The sequence below is a fragment of the Cebus imitator genome, unplaced genomic scaffold (genome assembly GCF_001604975.1).
Source record: "Cebus imitator isolate Cc_AM_T3 unplaced genomic scaffold, Cebus_imitator-1.0 Scaffold94, whole genome shotgun sequence".
NCBI classification, from domain to species: domain Eukaryota; kingdom Metazoa; phylum Chordata; class Mammalia; order Primates; family Cebidae; genus Cebus; species Cebus imitator.
In genome coordinates, this window is record NW_016107409.1 from 4,317,858 (window position 1) to 4,329,599 (window position 11,742).

Sequence of the window (11,742 nt, forward strand, 5' to 3'; positions counted from 1 at the left end):
AAAAAAAAAAAAAAAAAAAAGACACCATCGAGTTTTTCATTTCTTAGAGAGAAGAAACACTGTCCTGCAACTTTCTCCAGAACTGTCAGTGCAAGGAGAGAAGATATTTCTTCTACAAGTAAAAAGAAATGTAGTTAAGTTTAATTTTTAGTTCACAACAAAAAAAATATAAAGCCTGGGCTTTCTAAGGCAACCCTAGCATGCAAGATGCTTGTCCCAATCCAAGATGACTTCTCGGAGCGACTCCCAAAGGAATGCGGGGACACGGGTTATAGGACCATCAGGAAGCTGGCTCTTTCTGCACATTGTTCAGCAGCCAAAAAGAATGCCAGGCTGCAGAGAACGCCGCCAAAACAGATTCCTTTTATGGTGTGATAACATTTTGTTCAAGAGACCGCCCTGTTCTTTACAGGCAATGCTTCAGAACCCACTCCTAGCAGGTTGGGAGAGGTTGGGGCTTCTAATGAATAAACCAGGCCTGGCTGGGTGTATTTCACCCTAGAAAACGTAAAAAGCACTCACCAAGAGTTCTGGAAGCAATATGATCAAATACTATAGAGAACTTTCATTTCTTGGCAGCTGCTACCCCTGAGATGAGGCTTTTAACCAAGGTCCCTATTCTTAGATTCACAACACTCCTACTATTGCCAAGAGTTTTGCTAGTCTGGGTTATTTTATTTTCCTAAGGTACATTTTCTTCATGAGGCTCATCAACAACAACCCCTCCAGCATCTTAAAATAGATTTTAAACTTTGTGAGGCTTTCCTGTGTAACTCAGGTTCAAAGTGTTGGTTCCTCCATAGGAACAAGTCTTGCTTAATCCCTTTTATTGCTCTTGGCCTCATTTCTTGGATTAAGACACTTTATAACAGGAAAAGACACAGTGGCATATATTCTAAACTAACATAACCTTTTGTTGTGAACACCAAGAGGCAAAGATTAAAAGTCTAGATTCTTCAAACACAGGCTACACAAACAGCAATAAATTAATATTTTCCACAAACATAACATTTCCATCATGTGAGAAAATGTGAAAAATATGTAAGTGTTTTTAACTGTACTTCACAGTGAGGATTTTTTTTTTCCATGTGCTAAATTTAACTTTAGGACTAGAGGTTGTTGGCACCACGCAGCCTTTTGATATTTAAAGACAACATATCAGCCAAGAAGCTGGTTAGGCAGTGACACACCACCACCACCACCATCACCATTATCATCACCATCACCATCAAATATTTATGGCTGTTTACTCAGCTGAAATAAACAATATACTCCAAAGGGTGTCATCAATTTTGAATGCTTCCCATGCATTCAAAGTAGCTTCATATGGCATCTCTCCTATTTTGGAATATACGAAATTAGTAATTTCTACATGCAATTTATTGAGAGGAGAAAAAATCTAAATACAGTAAGATCATGTTGATTTTAAGTACAGAAAGACGAAATCTGTGAAAATTTGAAAAGCAGCTTCTTTCACTATTTTATCTAGCAAGTCTTTCTTTTCAGTTAATAGAAATAAGAGTTGGGAGGCCGAGGCAGGTGGATCATGAGGTCAGGAGTTCAAGACCAGCCTGGCCAACATGGTGAAACCCCATCTCTACTAAAAATACAAAAGTTAGCTGGGTGTGGTGGAGGGCACCTGTAATCCTAGTTACTTGGGAGGCTGAGGCAGAGAACTGCTTGAACCCAGGAGGTGGAGGCTGCAGTGAGCCGAGACTACACACCAGTCTGGGGGATAGAATGAGTCAAGGAAAGAAGGAAAAGAAGGAAAGGAAGGAAGGAAGGAAGGGAGGAAGGAAGGGAGGAAGGAAGGAAGGAAAGAAGGAAGGAGGAAAATTTCTAAGTGCTACAGAAAATAATGCATTTTAGGGTACTTATTTATAAAATCAGGTGAACTTGCCTATGTTAAAACTCTTTCAGGTCATACTACATTTGTTACAGTCTACCCTAAGTATGGGCTCAAAAGTAACTTACAGTTTCTTTTCATTTTAACACATTTTTATTAGAAAACTTTCAGACATACACGAAAGCAATATGACTATAACAATAACAGCATTAATAACTGTAGTATAAAATTAGAGTGTTATGTAATAATGTATTGAACTCCATATACCCAATGCATACATTAGAACTTTGTCTCCCTTGCTCCATCAATCCCTCGACCCTCAATTCTGCCCAATTATTCGCCTTTTCAAATCCCAGATCTCACGTTCTCTCATCATGCAGAGTCCAGGATATATCACTTAGGAATGTGGACACTGTCTTAGTGAACCACAGGATTATAATCACATCGAAAGAAATTCACTATAATGCCTTGGTACAATATTCAAATTCCTCCAATTATCTCAAGAATGTGATGTTACTGTTGACTTATTCAAATCAGGACCTAAACAAGATCCACACATATTACATTTAGTTGTTTTTCTTAAAGTCTCTTGGAATTTAAAACAGCTTGTCTTCTCTGACCTCTTTCCCTGATCCCTCCCTTTTAAAAAAAATTTATTTATTATACTTTAAGTTCTGGGGTACATGTACAGATAGTGTAGGTTTGTTACATAGGCATACACATGCCATGGTGATGTTGTGCTGCATCCATCACCCCATCACCTACATTTGTTAATTCTCCTAATGTTATACCTCCCCAATCCCTCCACACCCCCCTATTCCTCCCCAGCCTCCCAACCCCCAGGCCCCAGTGTGTGATGTTCCCCTCCCTGTGTCTGTGTGCTCTCATTGTTCAATACCTACTTATGAGTGAGAACATGTGGTGTTTGGTTTTCTGCTCTTATGTCAGTTTGCTTGAGAATGATGATTTCCAGCTTCATCCATGTCCCTGCAAAGGACACGAACTCATCCTTTTTTATGGCTACATAGTATTCCATGGTGCATATGTGCCACATTTTCATTATTCAGTCTATCGCTGATGGGCATTTAGATTGGTTCCAAGTCTTTGTTACTGTAAACAATGCTGCAATAAACATATGTGTGCATGTGTCTTTATAATTGAATGATTTATAATCCTTTGAGTAAATACCCACTAATGGGATTGCTGGGTCAAATGGAATTTCTATTTCTAGATCCTTGAGGAATCCCCACACTGTCTTCCACAATGGTTGAACTGATTTACACTCCCACCAACAGTGTAAATGCATTCCTATTTCTCCACATCTTCTCCAGCATCTGTTGTCTCCTGATTTTTTAAGATCGCCATTCTAAGTGGTGTGAAGTGGTATCTCAATGCGGCTTTGATTTGCATTTCTCTAATGACCAGTGATGATGAGTTTTTTGTCATATGTTTGTTGGTTACATAAATGTCTTCTTTTGAAAAGTGTCTGTTCATATCCTTCACCTCCTTTTTGATGGGATTGTTTGTTTTCTTTCTTGTAAACTTGTTTAAGTTCTCTGTAGATTCTGGATATTAGTCCTTTGTCAGATGGGTAGATTGCAAAAATTTTTTCCACTCTGCTGGTTGCCAGTTCACTCTGATGATAGTTTCTTTTGCTGTGTAGAAGCTCTTAAATTTAATTAGATCCCATTTGTCTATTTTGGCTTTTGTTGCCATTGCTTTTGGTGTTTTAGTCATAAAGTCCTTGCCTACACCTATGTCCTTAATGGTATTGCCTAGGATTTCTTCTAGAGTTTTTATGGTGCTAGTCCTCATGTTTAAATCTTTAATCCATCTAGAGTTAATTTTTGTATAAGGTGTAAGAAAGGGATCCAGTTGCAGCTTTCTACATATGGCTAGCAAGTTTTCCCAACACTATTTATTAAATAGGGAATCCTTTCCCCATTGCTTGTTTTTGTCAAGTTTGTAAAAGATCAGATGGTTGTAGTGTGTGGCATTCTTTCTGAGGCCTCTGTTCTGTTCCTTTGGTCTATATCTCTGTTTTGGTACCAGTACCATGCTGTTTTGAGTACAGTAGCCTTGTAATATAGTTTGAAGGAAATTCACACTGACTTCCCCATACACCAAAATTAATGATAATGTCCTGCATTGATTATATACATCTATCTTAGATATAACAGTTTTTTCTTTGACATACTATCCCATTTATAACTATTGCAGAAAAAATGATGGATTAGCCCTTCTACAAAGCAAGGTGTTTGCAGCATCCTCAGTCTCTGTGTCCTTTTCAAGTGAGGGGATTGGCAGTCTCTCCCCAAAGGCCGAAAGTCAATGAAGTCCACTATATCCCTTTGCCATATCCAACAGAATATATATTTCATTTTGTTAATATCCAGGAGGAAAAGAAAATACGTGAAAAGGTCACAGTGGCTAACTCTGGTTGTTGTGGGGCAGACATCATGTCATGATCACACATAGGCACGATATTCTGAGTTCCTCCTGATTACGAGGCTTGGGGATGGCTAGGAGTGGGGTGGTAGTTTGTGGACAGGAAGAACTCACACAGGCAACACTATCATGTGGATGATACTACTCAATATCTTAGAAGACTTCAAAACAATTTCATTAGATGGAACTGATATTTTCTAGATACAATTATGTATTTGGAAGTAAACAAATGTGACGGTCACTGTTTCACAGATACTAATAAACCTTTTAGGCAAAAGCTATATTGCATTCTATATCAAATCACACCCAAACTGATAAAGATCTCAATTCTAAGTGTCTAATACCTAGAAGACATGTTTCAACTATATCCAGTGATCAAATAGGAATTAAAGGCCTTGTAATTGTGTAATACAAGAGGACCAGCTTCCTGATTAAAGATTACTCTCATTACTTTCTTATGTATTTATTTAGAGACAGGGTCTCATTCTGTTGCCCAGGCTGGAGTGGAGTAGCACAATAACGGCTCACTGAAGCGTCAACCTATCAGAGCCTCCCACCTCAGCCTCCCAAGTAGCTGGGACTACAGGCACACACCACCACGCCTGACTAATTTTTGAATTTTTTTTTGTTTTTTTTTTAAAGTAGAGACAGGGTTTCAACATGTTGCCCAGGCTGGTCTCAAACTCCTGGGCTCATGAAAATCTGCCTGCCTTGGCCTCCCAAAGTGCTGGGACTACAGGCATGAGCCACCACGCCCGATCTACTATTTTATGTTATACATTTATATCCATGTAGTAAATTATATAGGAGGTTTTGAAAATAATTATATATGTATATACAGTATCTGGCTTTCAAAAAGTTTAGAGGATAGCCACACATTTTTCTTTTATCTTTATACAATAGTTCTGAGAGATAAGCTTTTTCTCAAATTTTCTCTATTTGTCAAATTCCTTCAAAGGGCATATGATTCAATATAGAGGAATAGTTCTCAAACATGGCAATATTAAAAGTTGGAGAAGTGAACAAAGAAAAACAGAATAAAAACAGAATGACCCATGTAAATGGGTGAAAACTGATGCAATCATGAAACTAAAAATTACAGACTGAGAACAATAAGATGCTTAACAATCTCTTTCTATATTCTTTTTCCTTTCCATTACCAAAAATTCATCAGAAAACCCTGTTTATAACATACCACATGGTCCTCTTCAGTCACCATCAGTTTCAATGACTTCCCTGTTTTTCCTTAAAACATTCTCAGATCCATACCCCTATATATCTTCCTACCCGTCTGAAGACAGCAATAGGTGCAACATGAAAATCATCACACCAAAACCATTTTACTAATGTTCTAAAAATATAATACGCATTTTAAGATTACATTATCGAGCGTTATTAGCATCCCTATCATTGTAAAAGTAAAACGTCATCTATACCCACAAGTTTCTCAATGAACATGGACTAAATATAACAATGCAAAGTTAAACACATAGACTTACTGCATCCAGAACTACCAGGAATGAAAATGTCGCAGCAGCATGGGAGTAGGTAAGTAAACAGATCAACTACACACGCTTTCCCCCGAATATGTTGGAATTAGAGTACAGATGTCTTAGGGAGATACTGACCCAAGTTCTATAGATACCTATGCTTGCTGTACCAGGCAGTTCCAAGGCTATTAATACTCTGCTATGTCAGAAACAGCAAGAAAATTCAAAATGGTCAGATAAATCTGCACAAGTGAAGATTAGACATATGAGCCTCCAGACGATCCTAACAGTAACCTACACCTTGTTTACCAAAAAGAAGTTATGGCTACTTAAACACCTGCTAGGATTTTTTCAGCCCTGCCAAAAAACAAATGCACTTCTACAGAAATGCAATGGAAACTCTTTTTTTTTTTTTTTTTTTTTTTTTTTTTGAGACAGAGGTTCACTCTTGTTGCCCAGGCTGGATTGGAGTACAATGGCACAATCTCAGCAATCTCCACCTCCTAGGTTCAAGCAATTCTCCTGCCTCAGCCTCCTAAGTAGCTGGGATTACGGGTGCCCACCACCAACCCTGCTAATTTTTGTACTTTCAGTAGAGACAGGGTTCCACCATGTTGGCCAGGCTCATCTTAAACTCCGGACCTCAGGCGATCCTCCTACCTCGGCCTCCCAAAGTGCTGGGATTACAGGTATGAGACACCGTGCCCAGCTGGAAACTCATTTTTGACTGCAAGGAAAACAACAGAAAACCAGCAATTTTCACTAGCCATCTAAACCAAAACTGAAAAACCACTGACATTATACCTGGTTCATTGAACTTTCTGAACCTTGACACTGGGTATATCTGTTACTCCACATAAGCCTTGCTACCCTTTGCACACCAACATGATGCAACTGATATGAATAAAGGCTATATTCAGGCTTGCAATTGGGGGATCTCGTTTTCACGTTAAAGACAGATTTGATAAAACAGCTTGCTTCTCTCCCCTAACACCCTAGATGTGAGGAAAGGATTTAGAATTTGACCAGAGCACCCAGCTGCAAAGTCTAAAACCAAGGCCTTAAAATAACTGATTTTTTTAACTTCAGAGCCACTCAGGAGCATTACTACATTATACCATGTTGTGCATAACCAATCAAAACACATTACTAAACCATGCTCAGCGAACACTGACCTAAGTTGTGGGATGGGAAGATAGACAGCAAACTTTGTATCTGGCTAGAGTTGTTCAGTGCTCCTCCTTAACTTTCTTAAGAAGGCTTAAAGTGAATGGGCTCTGTTAGTACTAGCTAGCAAAACCCAATGCTACCGATAATTGCCAAGATCACCCAAACTTTGTCTATATATTTTTTTTTTTGCTCCCAGTTTGTCCTGACAACCAAACCCTTTTTCACTTCCTTAATACTTCCTCCTCCAAAATCTACATGAATGCTTGAAGACAACATAACTACAACCTTACAAATACCAACTAGACAAAGAGAATAAATGATTTAATCATTTTTTTAAAAAAAAAAAACCTTTGTCATATTGACATTCAGGGAAGTCTAGCACCAAGAACAATATTAAGAACATTACAAATTTATTAGAAAAATTATTTCCTAAAAGATCTTTGTGTGATCTACATCAAAGAAAAATCAAGGATTGCAGAGAGGGAAAAAACCTGATAGAAATGAAATCATAATAATTTTTTCTTTCTTTCACTGAATTTGATTACAACGTTTATGTTTAGCCTACCTCAAGTTCAGGTAAGTCAGCATCTGCAGATTAACGATGGCCTCGGGAATGACTCTGATACAGTTGTGATACAGATTAAGAATTTCCAGTGATACAAAATGGCACAATTCCATTGGAACTTCCACCAGTCTGTTTTTAGATAAATCTGTGAGAAAAGGAGAGAATATTTTCTCAACAAAATTTGAACAAAATCAATACACTTTCATTAAGCATGAACGCTGTTTCTCTTAACATTATACATTTTGACCAACATTATCATTTTTTTTGCACCTTTGTTACTACAGCATTGCAATTTCTATTTCTTTGCCAAATCCTGGGACATGTGGGATTTGGAAAAGCAAAAATACTGCCAAAACCGTTTAGCTCTCTAAAGAATTTTCAGTGTATCTAAAAATTATTTCCAATTCATTCTACCACACAAGTATGCAAAATGCTATCCTCGAACATATCTGAATACAAATATTTACCAGAATTATTAATTCAATTTTGCTTCTGCTTTTTTGAGACAGGATCTCACTCTGCTGCCTGTGCCGATCTGCAGTGGCATGATTTCAGCGCACTGCAATCTCAACCTCCTGGGCTCAGGTGATCCTCCCACCTCAGCCTCCCAAGTAGATGGGACTAGCACTATCATGTCTGGCTAATTTTTGTAGAAACATGTCTTTTCCATCCTTTATAAATGAACACATAACAGACAATAACCAAGTATTTTATTCACTAGAATTACTGAGAGCCTATAATATATAAGATTGAGATAAATTGCGTCTATTAAGAACAGACACTATGAAGCACAGTCAGCAGTAAAACTCGACACCACTGGCCAAATGTATCAAAGACAGCAATCAGCCCAAAGAGCTGATTGTAACCATACAGTATGATCTACAGTATTACCATCCCAATGATAACATTATGCAATAGTCCTTAATATCATCATATCTCAATAGTCTTTAATATCTTAATATCTAAATGAATGGGAGACATGACTGTCAAATTCCATAAAACATAAAATATAAGGAAAGAACCACCACTCCTGAAAACAACTCAACAATAATAGATAACCTCACCCTGTAGCAGGAGGGACTCAAACAGTAACTGAAGATTTTCAGTAAATAATACGTAACATATATTTAAGGAACCACACCTTAGCCAAGGAAGGAGAACACAGAAAATATAAATATGTCAATATCACAGATGAAACGTCTGTTTCATCTGTCAATATCACAGATATTTATGTTTCATCTGGGATATTGACATATTTATATTTGACATATTGGAGGGAAGAAGAGCCACCTTCCCTCCAATAAATAAATACACAAATAAGCAAAAACCAGGACTAGATGGCTTCAGAGGGAGAGTTCTAACAAACTTTTAAGGAACAATTCTGATTATATTTAAACTACTCCAATCCATATAAAACAAAGGGAGGTTTTCCAATTCTTATTTAAAAAGTAAGATACAATATTGATACTATATTATATATTTAACAAAGAAGGTGCACAATATTTAGAAGGGAGATTCATATCCCTTCTAAATATTGATGTAAATCCTTAGTTTAAAAAATAGCAAACAGAACCAGGCACAGTTGTTCACGCCTGTGATTCCTGCACTTTGGAAAGCTGATGTGGGTGGATCACCTGAGGTCAGGACTTTGAGACCAGCCTGGCCAACATGGTGAAAACCCCCACTCTCGTCTCTCTTAAAACTCGGAAAAATTAGCAGGGTATGGTGGCATGTGCCTGTAGTCCCAGCTATTTGGGAGGCTAAGGCACGAGAATCACTTGAATCTGGGAGGTAGAAGTTGCAGTGAGCTGAGATCGCACCACTGCACTCAAGCCTGGGTGACAAGAATAAGACTCTGTCTCAAAAAAAATAAATAAATAAATAAAAATAAATAAATAAATAAACCAGCAAACAGGAATGAGCAGCATATAAAAGATTAACATACACTGAAGGAGTGGAGTTTATTCTAGGAATACAAAGATATATATACTTTAAGTTCTGGGATTCATATGCAGAACGTCCAGGTTTCTTACATAGATATACATGTGCCATGGTGGTTTGCTGCACCCATCAACCCATCATCTACATTAGGTATCTCTCCTAATGCTATCCCTCCCCTTGCCCTCGACCCCCTCACAGTCCCCGGTGTGTGATGTTCCCCTCCCTTTGTCCATGTGTTCTCATTGTTCAACTCCTACTTATGAGTGAGAACACACAGTGTTTGGTTTTCTGTTCCTGTGTTAGTTTGCTGCCAATGATGGTTTCCAGCTTCATCCATGTCCCTGCAAAGGACATGAACTCATCCTTTTTTATGACCGCATAGAGGATCTTACACTTTCAAAACAATTCACTTTATCAATAGACCAAAGTGAAATGGTATATGATTATCTCCAAGGATATGTAAAAGGCATTTGGTAGAATACAATATTCATTTTAAACAGACTTATTAAAGGATATTTTTATGTATTTTACACACATCAGCAAAATGGCACAAAAGAAGAGATATAATTTATGATCAAAGCAAAAGGGCAAAATCCCCAGAAAATCTTAAGGAACATGCAAAATTTATATGAATAAAACTTTAAAATGCTACTAAGTAATACAAAAAATAAACTAATTGAAAACAATATTCCATCCTGTTAAAGAAGGCAAAATTTTAAAAGGTGACAATTATCTCAATTATATAATTTAATACAATTTAAACAAATTTATAAATATAGTTCTAGAATTTTAAAAAATTTGTTGGCGTTATTACACAAGTTAATTCTAAAGATCACATGGTAAAATGATGTGAAAACAGTAAAGTATTTCTCAACAAAAAAGAGCCCAGAGGGGATGAGCCCTCCTAGATATTAAAAACACATCACAGAGCAGTATGGTAGATACATGGGAAGGTCAATGGCATGAATTCCCAAGATGGGAAATAGGTCAAGATACATTCATATGGAAATCAGGCCACAGACCAGACTGGTACAGATCTTCACAGCAGGAGGTGAGCATCAGGCCAGCAAGTGAAACTTCAACTGCATTTACAGGCACTCCCCACTGCTCACATTACCACCTGAGCTCCGCCTCCTGTCAAATCAGCTGGAGCATGAGATTCTCATAGGAGCACGAACCCCACTGTGAACCGTGTATGCAAGAGACCTAGGTTGCCTGCTCCTTATGAGAATCTAACGTCTGATGATCTGTCACTGTCTCCCATTCCCTCAGATGGGACCGTCCAGTGCAGGAAAACAAGCTCAAGGCTCCCACTGATTCTGTATTATGGTGAGTTATATAATTATTTCATTATATATTACAATGTAATAATAATATAAATAAAGTGCACAATAAAGTAATACACTTGAATCATCCCAAAACCATCTCCCACCCGGGTCTGGGGAAAAATTTGTTCACAAAACCAGTCCCTGGTGCCAAAAAGGTTGGGGACCACTGAAGTATGCAATAAAGGTGGCATTTCAAATCAACAGGGAAAAGACACAAGGCCAGTAGTTTGAGAAAACTGGGTAGCCATCTAAAACGAACAACAACAAAATGATGACTACCTATCTCATGCCTCTTATCTCAATAAATCTTAGATGAATCAAAGGATCAACTGTGAAAAGTGAAGCCATAATGGCACCAGAACAACACATGGTTGTGTTTAGATCTCAAAATGGGGAAGGCTTTGCATGAATAGTATAAAGCAAGAGTGCCAAATTCAACACGCATACGAAAGTATGGCATTTTAAAACAAAAACTTCACCATAAACATGTATGACAAGGAACAGGGGAGAATGGAAAGCTCTACGATTTATAAACCCAATAGGCAAATTTTTTATACACAGAAAGAGCTTCTACAGTCGACAGCAATAAGACAAATCGTAAACAAGGAAAGAAAAATGGATATGAACAGATGGCTCACAGAAAATGAGATACAAATGGCTCTTAAGCATATGAAAAAAGGATCAACCACACTCAGAGTGATTCAAATTACAACTACATGGGATAGTATTTTTCACCTATTAGAATGGTGAATATAAAAAATCTGATAAACACATTGTAATCCTGAGGACACGGTGATGCAAATGAAAGACATTTTGGTAATATCTATAAATATTATAGATGCACACATGCTTTAACCTAGCAATCTTTTTCATCTACAGATATTCTTATGCATATGCAAATGACATATTTTTTTAGCATGGTTTCTTTTTTTCTTCCTTTTTTTTTTTTTTTTT

The 11,742-nt window shown here is 37.5% G+C and overlaps 1 protein-coding gene across 8 annotated transcripts in view; it reads right to left on the bottom strand.

Annotated features, from left to right (window-relative positions):
- LRCH1 (leucine rich repeats and calponin homology domain containing 1) overlaps window positions 1–11,742 on the bottom strand; it is a 210,455-nt gene that overhangs the window by 100,806 nt on the left and 97,907 nt on the right. For all 8 annotated transcript variants that reach the window (XM_017535976.2, XM_017535980.2, XM_017535981.2 and 5 more), the window contains exon 2: window positions 7,520–7,664. In XM_017535976.2, the coding sequence (XP_017391465.1) occupies window positions 7,520–7,664 (145 nt within the window). The remainder of the gene's footprint in view (window positions 1–7,519; window positions 7,665–11,742) is intronic.